This window comes from Salarias fasciatus, chromosome 23, assembly GCF_902148845.1.
Source record: "Salarias fasciatus chromosome 23, fSalaFa1.1, whole genome shotgun sequence".
NCBI classification, from domain to species: Eukaryota; Metazoa; Chordata; class Actinopteri; order Blenniiformes; family Blenniidae; genus Salarias; species Salarias fasciatus.
In genome coordinates, this window is record NC_043766.1 from 32,635,376 (window position 1) to 32,649,383 (window position 14,008).

Genomic DNA, 14,008 nt, shown 5'->3' on the forward strand with positions numbered 1-14,008 from the left:
AGACAAACCGTTATGAGACAACGTCATTCAAACTTGAAGGAAGGTAAATGAAAGCCGCCGCAATATTGAAATCTGTCACAAAAACACAAATTAAACAACATAATAACCAAAATTACGCGGAAAACCGCCACGAGCACACAGGAAATTACAAATTCTAAATGCAGACATGATCTTTGTGAAACCAGAACTTCATCCGGAGACAAATGGAGAGAGCTGGCACACAGCTAACTCAGTCACATGTAAAAATAATCCTTCTGGCATGGTCTATAACCACAACTAATCACAACATGTTGCAAAACAACTGAATGAAATCCTAGAATAACTGAAATGAGACAAAAAAAAAACCCCTCATGAACAATACGAAAAATGAGTAACTTTTAATTATAGAGATTGACTCCAGACATAAAATGAACTTAAAATAAAGTTAAAAATTATTTCACACTCAACGATTGCATGTTTTTTTGTTGTTTTGAGCTCCTGTGATGTTGTCTGGCGTGATGCTCCAGGTGTGAGCGTCCATGATTGGTTTGTGAAAAAGTGCAGTTTTGCTTCATTCTACGGCAGGAGCTGGATTTTTTTCATATATATTTAGAAACTCAGTGGAACAGAGGCTCTGGCAGTGATCTTAGGCGAGCGCAGCCTTGATCTTCCTGCTTTTATCTGCTGCTTAAAAAAACCCCTTCAGTTTACATGAATATATTTGATCAGTGGGGTCTGGGTTTGAGCAGAAATGGGCTGCTACAGTGGATATTTTTGTCTCCGGCTGACATGCAGAGTCTTGTGTCGTCTCAGGGGATCATGAAAGCCTGCGCGCTTCTATTTTAGGAAACAACGCTGAGCCCTTGTCCTGTTTGCAAATCATTATCACCCTCTAGTGATAAGCGCCGGCAATTACATCCTGCCGCAGAGCTCCATCCCGTCCCGTCCGCCCGCCGCTGTAAGCCCGCTTCTTTCTGTCGTCTAGGCGGAGGAGGAGAGGGACGACATGGAGAAGGTGAAGCTGGATAACAAGAGGATCCTGTTCAACCTGCTGCCGGCTCACGTGGCTCAGCACTTCCTCATGTCCAACCCCAGGAACATGGTGAGCGTCTGCGGGCGGGTCCGGGCCCGCCGGCCGGATCGCGGCTCCGAGGAGCGTTAATGCCTCTGACAGCACGGAAACCCCGCCGGGGGGCAGAGCGGCGGCGCCGGCGGCGAGCGGGGCTCGGGCCCGGGCGCGTTTCAGGACAAAACCCCGGGTTCTCCTGATGTCCCACCGCTCTGACACAGACATGTGGGTTTATTTAGGCTCTGGCTCTGCAGTGTGAGCTGTGAGAGGAAGTATTTATGACAGAATGAAGTGATGAAGCCATGAATTGGACACATTCTGTTCATGTGAAGAAGGAAAGATCAGTTTAATCTGAACAACAAACAAAAGAAAGAATGAATGAATGAGCTCATTTTAAAGCATCGATCACACACATCACTCACTGACTCTCACTCACTCACTCACTCACTCACTCACTCACTCACTTGTTCTGAATGCAGAAATACAAAAGACTGATGAAATTATCTTTGCTTGTCCTGTAGAACCGATGACGTTACAACTCATTACTTCTCATTTCCACTTTTCTTTTTCATTAAAAAAAAATAATAATCAAGCTAACTTTTAGTTTCACGCTCATTTTCATGAGTGTTCTTCTGTTTTCGTTCTCACATGACCTCCGGCGGGACCGTAAATCTTCCCCTCATAGCGAGGAAAGTGAAAAATGGGACCCGAGTGTCATTTTAAAGAGGTGCAAGTGGACGGTTGTCTGATTAAAACCAGCTGATTAAAGCCCTTTTCGTGCACGCAGACGTGCACCTCCCATTGTTGCAGAAATACCCCGGCTGTTGAGGGACAATGGCCCGGTTTCCTCGGCCATGTGTTGTGGTGTTAAAGTGGAAGTGTGAGCTGACAGGCCCTGCGCTTCACTACCCGCTGATTGATGAACATCCCCTCGCCGCTGATTTCTCTTCCTCCCTTTCTCAGTTGCCGGCGGTGAAAACATAACCTCTCGTGAGGACACAACCCCCCGCGCTGAAGTTTTCAGGCTGTTTGCGCGCTGAGAGCGCGGCGCGGCGTTGCCGTGCAGATCCAGTGTGTGTAGAGCCAGCGTGTTGTCACACGCAGAAGACGGGAAAGGTGGGACAACAAACACGCATCGTTGGTCGATGCAGAGACGTCGGATTTACAACCTTCATGACCCAAAGAGTTTGTGGGTTTGTTCCCCGTGAAGCCAGTTTGCAATATATATTGACAGTAGTAAAACTCTAGCTTTGCCTTCATGATTCATTTCGAAGAAAAGAAATGAAGCAAACAGAAAAATGAAGGAAAAACTCAAATGAAGGAGGAAATGCAGACGAGACAATCTAATCTGTCTTCGACACTAGTCCGACTGGATTTGAAAAGGAGCAGGAACAAGTGTAGACTTAGTTCAGTGTCAGTAGATTCATACACCTGAACATCAGCAGCCACCATTTCATACCGAAAATCCAAATGAAATTAAACCACAGTTCAAACGTTTGAGCTTGAACTCAATAAACAACACTTTTTGTTTCTTCGGTTTCTCAACCGCAAAGAGCCTGTCTGCAGTGGATTAAACTGGACATCCCTTTAGAATCCAGCTGCCAGGCCACAGAACTGAACCGTCTTCAGAGGGACTGTCTGACTTGACCTGTGGGAGGAAACCTGAGTAACCTGATGGAACATGGGGTAGAACATGCAAACTCTCCACAGAATGTCATTTTAACTTGGATCTTTGTGCTTTTATAGTGACGGTGCTGACTTTTATTTCAGTATTTTGTGTGTGTGTGTGTGTGTGTGTGTGTGTGTGTGTGTGTGTGTGTGTGTGTGTGACTACCAGCTATGCTGTTTTGAAGTGTTCAAACAAGTTGACGGCGTTCAGTCTCTGGTTGCTCCGTGGTGCGTGCGGCAGTGACTCAGCAGGCCGTCCTCCCACCTCCGTGTCGTCGGTTCAATCCCCTTTTCTGCCAACGCACTAATGTGTCCTTGAGATGCCGTCTTTGTACTAATGTGTCCTTGAGCAAGACACTGAACCAGAGGGAGGGGTTCAGGGCTGAAAGCACTCAGGAACATTGCTGTGTGTGAAATCTGGCCTTGACCTTACTATCTTGAAAGATGCATAAATATTATGTCTGTCCGCTGCGTCGTCCTCCTTCAAACACTGACTTCATTGCTTTTTTAATGCTTCTTTTTCCTGTTACACCCCATAAAGCCACTAGAGGTCGCAATATATGTTTAAACACCAGCATATAAAAGTTGACTTTTCACAGTTTTTCACAGTCATCAAATGTATTTTTTTCAAAAGTGCTGAATGTTGAGGTTAATGTATCCAACTGTTTCTTTTTAACATATTCTAAGAAAAAAAACCCCAGATCAGGCTGTACAGTTATAAACCAAACAATGAATTTCAGTTATTAACAGCAGCAGCTGTAACCAAAACAAACACTGAGCAGAGTTAGAGAACAGGAAAGGGAAAAGTTCTTGTAAACACAATCAATATATAAGCGAAATAGAGAAATAAGATGAAAAATAAATTCACCAAACTGTCCAGCAGCAAGGTTCAATTCAACCGATTGATGAAATGTGAAAGTGTAGAAGTCGAGTTCCTGTTACTGAGCGTAGAGCTCATGACAAGTCACAGGATAACCACTCAAGAAAAACACCTTTAACCAAATGTGAGGGATGAGGGAGGGAGAGCTGGTTCACTTCTTCATCGCAGGTTTGTGATGTGTTGAGAGCGAGTTCATGTAAACACACCGAAGTCTGTGAGCAGATGACATTTATTCATGTTTTCTAAGGAATTTCAGCTTATTTCTAATACAAAACAACTTAAACGAGTGATATGGGTTTTATTACCGAGTGTATTTAAGCTTCAGCAGCCTTAAAGTGTTACGACACACACACACACACACACACACACACACACACCAGTGATAATGGCTCACATGCAGTGTGCTCGGTCCATCCATGGTTAGCAGTGTGCAGATCTGCGTCCTGCTCAAGGACACTTCGACATGCTGAGGTGGAGAATCAAAACTGCAACTTTGGAGTCAAACTGAATCGTGTTACTGGTGCATCGCACCTGATATCGACTTGAGCTTTGTGTGTGGAAAAAAGTGGTAGAAATTCCGGGCAGGGTGATGCTTCAGCTCACCGAGAAATCAGCAGAGTTAAAGCCGTATTCATGTCATTCCATTTAAGCTTTACTTCGACCATGGAAAGAAACATAAAATAAACAAAAAAAAACCCCAAAAACATTCAGATATGTAAACAATGTAAAACGCAATATGTCCCCGTGTCGTTTACATGATGCACGAGGAGGAGAAGGAAGGAGCGAATGCTTATTTATCCTCCCCCTTTGCTGCGCCGTCATCTCGTCTTGTCTTCACACATAATTTGTTCCATAATTTTCCACCACAAATTGTGACACAAAAACCTTTAAAGGTGGCGCAGACATTATGAGTTTTAAACTGTAACTCTCCCCTTAATTAGTAACCGTTTTCTCTATTACTAAATGATTTCTGAATATTACCTGGTGGCAAGTAATTCCTTGCTGTATGAATTATTTGAACAGTTTTAAACACACAGAAGGTGGAGAACATGGAGAGATTCCCGGTCTATCATGTCCTCGGCTTTGTCCGTGACTGAGATGTATCACTAAATAATATGATCCAGGAACTCTGCTCTGTTTTCTGGGTGAAGGCTCATTTAGCAGGGAAAATGTTGTGTGGTCAGGTCAGTCACACTGTGACACTGATGTGGAGATCATGGATGCAAAGTCCTGCAGACCAAAGTGCATCCAGCGCTTTGTCAGCAGACAGGAGTGTCTCCGAGGACATGGGGCTGCTTCACAGTCTGAGATCTCTGCAGCCCAGACATCTGGAAAGGCTCCGTCGATGCTGAAAAGTAAATTGAGGTTTGAAAACCAAAATCTGCTCGCATGCCGACAGTTTCTGCAACAGGGAGTGACCCTCGGGCAACGCTGGGCTGCACACTGCAGCGTGCCTCCGCAGCAGCAGAGTCCCGGTGCTCAGCCAAACCGTCTGCAGTCTTCAGGTTTTGGATTTTGGGAAACATTTGGTGAATCATAAAGAAAAAGAAAAAAAAAAAAAAAAGCAGAAGACCCTGAACTGTTAAATTAAAAATCCTGAATGAACACAATGTTGCTCGCCTCAAAACTCTAACAACTGGTCTCCTCACCCCTGAAGCAGGTCCTGGAATTTGTAAATAATAATAAAAGATAAAAAAAACAAAACAAAACACATACAAAACAAAAAAACAGGGGGTTTGTCCTCCAACAATCAGCGGGGCCACGTATCAGGCGGCGCAGGGATCGTCTGAGGCTAAGGCGAGCACACACCGGGGCCAGGAAGTCAGGAAGTATGTTTCATGCGCATTGGTGACCCCCACGGAGCTACAGTGTAAAGAAAGGCTTCCTCTCTTTCCTCTGGGCCAAAGTTCACTCATGCACTGTATTCATAACAGCGCAGTGGGACTCTGCTGCCTGGAATTCGTTGGAAGTTTGACTGATAAAACATTTTCGGGCCATCAGCTCTTACCTGCAGGCCTCCGCCGTGCTTATGTAACCGGAATATATCGACAACATGGAATGAACACTCTCAACTACTTCCACAGAGTTCTTAATGTACTTTTTTTCACTAGTATAATTTAGCCTCTTCTCTATAATTTGCTCATTGGTTTATAGCAACGATGACGGTTTTATTGTGGGCTTCTTATGTGTTAGCTTGACAGCAGCTCGTGTATTTTCTCAGCTGTGCCGTTTCCATTGCTGAAGTTGAAGTTATTCAATTATATATCAGTTGATGGTTCCCGATTTCGATTTTTGACACAAACAACCTAATATTCTCTGGGCCTTCATAAGAGAGATGGAGCCATGTTTTTTAAGTGAATATGTTGTCGTGTAAACAGGCCCTGATACTTAAGGAAAGAAGGCAGAGCAGTCTTGGGTGTGTGGTGACTTCTGGCCTGCTGGTGTTTGTCCTCCCTCCCAGGATCTGTACTACCAGTCCTACGCTCAGGTCGGCGTGCTGTTCGCCTCCATCGCCAACTTCAACGACTTCTACATCGAGCTGGACGGGAACAACATGGGGGTGGAGTGTCTGCGGCTGCTCAACGAGATCATCGCAGACTTCGATGAGGTGGGCCAGAAGTTTCCACTCGATTTCATCTACTTTGGAGAATATGGACTGAAAAGCGTCACCTTCCATATTGTCCTTAGGAAATAAAAAAAACCTCTGTGGCTTTGACATAATAAGGTTCAAAGATAAATAAATACAGAGCTTATTGATGTTATATAATAAGCAATGGTTGCAGTTGGGATGGTTTTCCAGAATAAGGAATGACTTGCAGATGACTTCTGGCCTGCTTCAATCTATAATCAGCTGCGTAAAGCATTAATTTACTCAAACATGCTAAAATAGTGGAGTTCAAATCGCTTTTGGTTTTGTTTACCAGCATAGCCTGTAATATATACCAGCTTAACCTGACAGTTTACTCCAACCTGATTGGAGTTTTGTGCTAGTTGTAATGCTTTCCTCCTGTTTTCAACCCATCTGTCTGTTTTTTCCTCCAGCTGATGGATAAGGAGTGCTACAGGGATATCGAGAAAATCAAAACCATCGGCAGTACGTACATGGCTGCTGTAGGGCTGGTTCCTACCACGGCCTCCAAGGTATAACTGGGTTAAACCCTGCATGAGCTATGCTGTCGTGCATTGTGTGTGTGTATGTGTGTGAATTTATTGTGTAAATGTATATAATCTGAAGTGTGAAACTTGCATTGATGTAGTTAGTTTAGCTTTTGCACCCATAAGTTACCACAGTAATCCCAGTCCAGCCCTGTTCCTTGAGCGACCCCCGTTTCCCCCGCCCGCATATTTGCACACATACTGAAGTGAATGCAACCAGTTAACTGTACAACAAATATGGCACAATAAACTTTATATTTAAAGAGATCCAGATTCTCTCCTTTATCTTCAGAAGAGAAATATGATTGCTTTATGCTAAAGATTAATTTTTATGATTTTATAAAACATTATGATACATTTCAACAGACATCATCAGAGGTTTAATGCTTCAGTGTAAAGTCATCTAAAGTCTAGAAGACGAAAAGGCAGAGAGACCGTGAAGAAGATCCTACGCTAAAAGCACAACAGCCAGAAAGTTTATCAACCGTTACATCCTAACATGGAAAGTCAATGTGAAGTTTACATTTACACCTGCGCAACTGTTTTCTTTCTCGTCATCCTGACGAGCTTTTTGACAGATGTGATCTACAGTCAGGAGAATACGACACATCCTGAAATTTACCCCACACTGTAGAAAAACCACACTTTTTATAAAATCCCTTAAATGCAGCAGGCTATCACTCGTGCAGAACTCCGCATTAATGAGCCTCATTGTGTTTTCTTTTTTTTTTCTTCTTAGGCGAAGAAATCCATCACCTCTCATTTATGCACAGTGTCTGATTTCGCCATCGAGATGTTTGACGTGCTGGATGCCATCAACTACCAGTCCTACAACGACTTTGTCCTCAGAGTAGGTGAGCAAGAGCACACACACACACACACACACACCCATACACACACACCCATACACACACACACACACACACACACACAGGCCCAGGCACTCAGCTGGCCTATATAAACACTCCTGACCTATTGCACTGGACGCCGCAGACACTCAGCGGACCCTCGCTGCCGGTAAGTTTGGTGGGAAATGCATCAGAGAGAGAGCGCTCCGCTGCAGGAAGCTCGTCACAGTGAGACCTGAAGTTCTGGGCTCCATTGTGTTGGGTATCCTGTGGGGAGCCTGCGACAGGAGCCCTTGTTTAATCCCACTGTAGCCTGGTGTACACAGTGCCATCCTGTCTGCTGCAGACTGGGGGGCTCTGTGTGTCCGAGCTGCATGTGTGTATGTGTTTGGCTGAACTTTGCAACTTCTTGCAGTTTCCGCAATATTACATTTCCAGAAAGTGAAGAAAAACAAGTTTTAGGTTTTTTTTTGTTTCGTTTTTTTTCGGGGGAGGGGATTCAAGTGCCAGATTTCTTCCAAACGAATCAAGATCTTCTGTGAATACAAGGCAGCGCCTCTGACTTCACATGGGATGCAGAAAAGAGCTTTCCTCACACAGGTGAATTACAAAATGTACAAAATTGAAGCAGGGAAATGTACAAATGTTGGCAAACTGTCCGAATGGTTCCGTCATTAGACCTGTCATGTTTTTCCTTTAGGACGAGCAACGAAACGCTCAAATGTCAAATTTATCGAGTGACAAAGAAACTATGTGGGCGAAACAGTAAATATGAACAAAGCCTGAAGAGCTTGTCAACAATACAGTAACAGCAAACTGCTGAAACTCTGAGAGCTCAACACTGCCCCCAGTGGACAAAAGGAACACTACTAAAATCGTACATGGTGCACCTTTAATTGAGAAACTAATGGGAAAATCTGAAACACTATTGTTACCCTTTATGTCTCAACGTTTTTGACAGACTAAAACATTGTAGCCCCCTGCCCTTATTATGAATGAATGAATGAATGAATGAATGAATGAATGAATGAATGGGGACTATATTTCAAATATGTCAGGACGTCAGGGTCAGGTAATGTGATTATTAAGTTTAGCTGAAGTTAAATCAGTAATTGAGAGGGCAAAGCTAGATAATCTGGATTTTCTTACCAAACCTTCCATCAATGTTTTTAATGCTCATTACGCCACGCTGAATACAGACTACATTACAGTGTGTAAAAAGTGCTCTAATAATAAAGACTGGGACAATGGGACATTATTTTTCTTTAGTATTTAATATGAGAATGCAATAATTATTCTTATCAAGCAACTTTTCTACTTTTTAAAACATCCACACTGCTGTCAAATCATACCATACGTATCTATAATCCTTTTGTTTATTTTAACATATTTCTTCTTTTCCAGGCATTAACGTGGGCCCGGTGGTGGCCGGAGTCATCGGAGCCAGGAGGCCTCAATACGACATCTGGGGAAACACGGTGAACGTGGCCAGCAGGATGGACAGCACCGGCGTGCAGGGGAAGATTCAGGTAGGCTCCCTCCGCCGCGAGTCTCGGTACTTCACCGGCACCGGCATCGATCTGGGTCAGCAAGGACAGTTTCAACAGAAAACAGAAGAGGGGTCCGCTTCAGATACTGTGAAGCAGAACAGATGTGAATGATTAGGAATGATTGTGATTGTGGTTGTGATTTGTTTTTTGCTTTTTTTTTGTCTGCAATGACGTTTGTGTGTCACTAGAAAGGTTTGTTTGCACATGTAGTTGATTAAAATGTGTGTATCTAACTTCTTGAGCTGTTGTATTTTTCTGTGTAAAAGTGCCTGGAACTGTCTGTGTTGTACCTGGCATTATATAAATAAAGTTGAATTGTATTGATATGTTTTATGCACAAAGGTTCAGTTTCCAGTATGTTCTGGAATAAATTTCACTTTAACCAGCGTGGCATTTCGGTGCTTTTCCCTCCAGGTGACCGAGGACGTCTACCGCCTCATCACCGACTACTACGACTTCGTGTGCCGCGGCCAGGTCAGCGTGAAGGGCAAAGGTCAGATGCTGACGTACTTCCTGGAGCGCCGCAGGCAGGCCGGCCGTCCGTCTCAAACGCAGCAGCAGGCGCAGCCGCCGCCGGCTAACTCCGAGCGCCGCTCCAGTGCCTTCGCGCAGGGCAGCGTGTGCACCAGGCTGAGCCCCGCCCCCACCGTCACCACCTACGCTTCGGCCGCCCGCACCCCGAGTCCGAGCGCGGCCAAGCCGAGCACCTCCACCAGCACCACCCGGTACCTGCCCTCTGTTCCCATCGCCGCGGTGTGACAGACGCCGCTTCTGTGGCGGGAAACCAGAAGAAGAGAGTGGAGGTGGACGGAAAAGGCTTATTGAGAGAGGACAAGTCTTCTACTCTCCGTGGACAGCAGGGAGGCGGAGGCGGTCCCTCGGGCGGCCCGCACTGACTCTGAGGGGCGGCTTCGGTCCGACTCTCCGTCCGCGCCCGGGCTCCGTCCGCCGGGGGCTTCACGGATACAGGATGCTTAAAGCCACGTTGTCAATCAAAGGCCAAGGATGTCTCCAGGATCTCAGAGCCGACAACCAAAACTGTGTCCACGAAATAGAATCAGCGCACACACGCACGCACAAACACACACACATGCACATGCACGACCGGCAGTGTAGCACAGAAAGTCACAGATTTCTTTAGCCGACCCTTTTCTCTCAGTGTAAAACCAAATCAGTGCTTTTTGCCTTAGCGGCCACTCCTTACTATGAGTTTTCTTGCCATTTCTTTTATTTTCTGTTGCCTTTTTTGGATCTTTCATTGATTTACTGGACACCAATCCACATGATTGCAGGGGCGCTGATGTCCGTGTGTTTTTAAAAGTGGATGAAGCCAAATGTATAATTGTAAAAAGCCGTTTGGTGGTTTTTGCCAAAATACGACAGGGCCATTGCCTTCAATCATTTTACCCGGGTGGGTCGTGTCGTGTCCGGGCGCCTCGAGCCACGAGGTGAAAATCCGGCCGCCACGCCCCCGAGCCCAGCCGCTCGGCGGCACTTTAAGTGCATGATGCCACTGCTGCATTTCAGTCATGTTCGCTGTCTGTTCTCCCTTCTGAATGCTCGACTTCCAGATTCTTCCTCGTCAAAGTGTAGCAATAAAAGCGGTCCGTCTCCTTCTCAGCCTACTCACCTCCTGCATGCTGTAGCCAGCTGGATCTTACTTTGACCTGATAGTGTTTAGTAGCCAATAGAGTGTGCGTAGCTAGCCACACCAGTCTGTATCCGTGGAATTTGAAGCATGACTTAGAAAAAGCTATTTTCCGTATCGTGCGGGTGTGACCCAACCCCCCCTTCGAATTATATTTAAAAAGAAGACTTTTTCTCTGCGTGCTTGTTTATGAAGAGATATTTTCTATTGTTGAGATATTGAGTTTTACTATTTTTATGAACTGAAAAGCTGCTTTGGTAGAGAAAAGACGACTCCTGTCTGTGAGGAGGCGGCCGAACTCCCGGCGCGTCTGCCCTCGTCGTGCAGATGATTGACTTTACGGTACAGCATGCGACTCGCGGTACGGCTAACCACAGCCATTAACTCTCCTCTAATCTGTCCCAGCATGCATTGCCTGCAAGCCTGTGGCTCTTACATGCATGCGTTGCTGCGTCGCTGGCGCAGGCCGAGCAGCGGGCTGTTTTAATGTGGTCCTCATGCATGCGCTAACGGTAGCGGTCCTCTTTGAATGTAAGGTGCTTTTTTGACCCGTGTCTTCTTCTTCTTCATGAACTCGGTGTGCGCGGAACTTTATTGAGGACAATTTGGTTTTTTTTTTGGTTTTCTTATGTTTTGTTTTTTTCAGGACAAGATTGACGCCAGGCCGGGCGGGGGGGGAGGGCGGGGTGAAGAGGTGGCGCTCCTCCTCCTCCTCCTCCTCCTCCTCCTCCTCCTCCTCCTCCTCCTCCTCCTCCCCTGCTCCTGCTGCAGTCCACAGGTAGCCGGTTTTCAAATGTGCCAACCTATTTTCATAAACATATCAAACTTTTTTGTGTCAAGCTGTAGCACAAACGAATGTGTGACTACGGTTTTGTTGTGGAGTTTCCTTTCGGTTGGATGCCTGTATTTTTACTGTTTGTGCTGTTTTGTAACTCAAAACAATGGCAAGTGTTGATTTTGGGGAGATTTATTTGGACAACCTGACTGAAATTAAGTTGTTATCATATTTAACATAGATTTTAAATCTATATAGTAGCTTGAATGCTAACTTTGAGTTTCTAAGAGGTTTAAAAATGAGGATTTTTTATACACTTGCTTTAAACAGTTGATAGAAAGTTGATGGAAATGAGTTGTGTACAATATTTTTCCTGTAAATTGGATATTTTCATACTGTATGATACGGGTTACAATTGTTATATGTAGGTATTAATAGCTATTATTGTACATTGTAGAGTCTTTTTCAGAGATATATTAAGAATGATCCGATATTTGTCGAGTTCTTTTGTCGAAGATGTATTTATTGAGATGTTTTATGTGAATGTAAATTTTGTTAAAGACAATATTTTCTACTAAGTGTTTGCACTGCGATGACATTGACGTTCTATGACAAAAATAAAGCCAGCGGGGGGGCCGAGTCTCCTAGAGTACGATTGCTCCTCCTGTACTACTCTACACACACACACACACGCGCGCGCGCGCGCACACACACACACACACACAGTTCATGCAGAGAGGCCATCAAACTTAAAGTTACGTAACAGGGCAGAAAAACAGAGTGGCTGATGTAAGACGCTTGAGCAACATCGGAGTCAAGGCCAGCCTCCCGCCGATGGTCGAAAACACGTCTGCTACTGTACAAAACATGACGGCACCGTTTGAGTTGTGAGCAGATAAAGTCCAACCTGAGCACATAGCCAATGGCTGGCTTGAAAAACAACCGTGACTTCAGTTCAGTGCTCATGAGCATGATACACCATGTCAGACTCAAACAAAAACATGATTCCCCTGGACATACCAGCAGAAATACATCTCCGTCTCCTGATCCGCACTAATGTAACCCCAAAACCCAGCCGCAGAGGATAAGTAATGGCCAGCGAGGCCACTCCGTGTCACATCATAACACCCCGAAGCGATGTGTGTGTGTGTGTGTGTGTGTGTGTGTGTGTGTGTGTGTGTGTGTGTGTGTGTGCTTCCATGCAAAAAAAGCGTTTATTAAAACAAAGACATTCAATAAATCTGAAATTACAAGAAATATATTAGTTTTCCTTCTCAATTAACATTTACTGAACAATAAAGTGATATTACGACACATATGTCAACTTTCTCTTATAAATTACATGCAGTGTTTAAAATACTGAAAATTAATAGTTTATACTTAAAAATCAGTTGACTTATTTTACTAAAACAAACAGATATCTGCATAGTTGGAAAACTGCTTTTTATTCTTATGCTTTACGGTTGTATTTTTTTTTTTTCAAATCAATGAGAATAGCAGTGTAGTCACATCATTGTATTATTGTAGTGTTGCTGTGACAGCACTGTTAGCACTGATGGCTGATTTACTCATTAGGTCACTAGCTACTGAGAATGAATGAACGAAAGGTTGCTGTGTGTGTGTTTGTGTGTGCGTGTGTGGCATGTATGTTTATTTGTGTGGGCATACACAAGAAACCTGTGTGGGTGCTTACATATGTATGTATATATCGGCGTGTGTACGTGTGTGATTATGTGGTTTTGCAGGGATCTGTGTCTGTGTGTATGTTTCTGGTTGTATGTCTCTATGTTTATACGTATGTGTGTATGCATACAAAATGTGTATGTTTTTGTACATGTTTGGGAGTCGGGTGTGTACACGTCGGATGTGTTTGTACATGTGTGCGTGTAGTAATCTGCATGTGCGGCTGCATGTGGGCATGTATGGGTTTGTGTGTGTATGTATGTCTGTGTGTGGTGAGGTGAGGGACTGGACCACCAACCTTGGGATTGGATGCTGACCTGCTGTATCCCTTTTGTTTCCCTTTACATTGGTCCTCCATAGCCATAAGCAGCAGGGGATTGTGGGATTGTCGGACGGGTGACGCCGCCGACCTGTGAAGGCCACTTTTAATAATCCATCTTGTTTACGGCGTTTCTGCATGTGGACTGTGGACGCAGGTGAAGCGCCCGCCAATTAAAAATCTGAGCGCACGCTCCTCTGCTGCTGGTTGTTCTTCCAATGTACACAAACCCTCCTAACCGCATAACAAATCCCCTGGCTCTGGGAGACTCAATATTTACAATAATCCCCGGCAGAAAGACACAGTGCAGGAAAGGCAACTGCAAACACATGAGCTGCCATGTTGCTTCTCTGTGTCGAGCACCGGGCCCGGGAGCCAGAGCCAGGCCGCCAGAGGGGCCGATACATCCTCAATGAAGCACCCGCTGTTCCCT

General features: G+C 44.8%; 1 protein-coding gene across 1 annotated transcript in view; it reads left to right on the forward strand.

Moving 5' to 3' along the window:
* The window catches only part of adcy1a (adenylate cyclase 1a), a 74,673-nt gene extending 64,697 nt beyond the window's left edge, over positions 1 to 9,976 (forward strand). The window contains 6 exon segments of the mRNA XM_030082461.1: positions 965 to 1,081; positions 6,058 to 6,204; positions 6,639 to 6,737; positions 7,492 to 7,606; positions 9,005 to 9,129; positions 9,565 to 9,976. Coding sequence (XP_029938321.1) covers positions 965 to 1,081; positions 6,058 to 6,204; positions 6,639 to 6,737; positions 7,492 to 7,606; positions 9,005 to 9,129; positions 9,565 to 9,909 — 948 coding nt within the window. The 3' untranslated portion in view covers positions 9,910 to 9,976.
* The last annotated feature ends 4,032 nt before the right edge of the window (positions 9,977 to 14,008 follow it).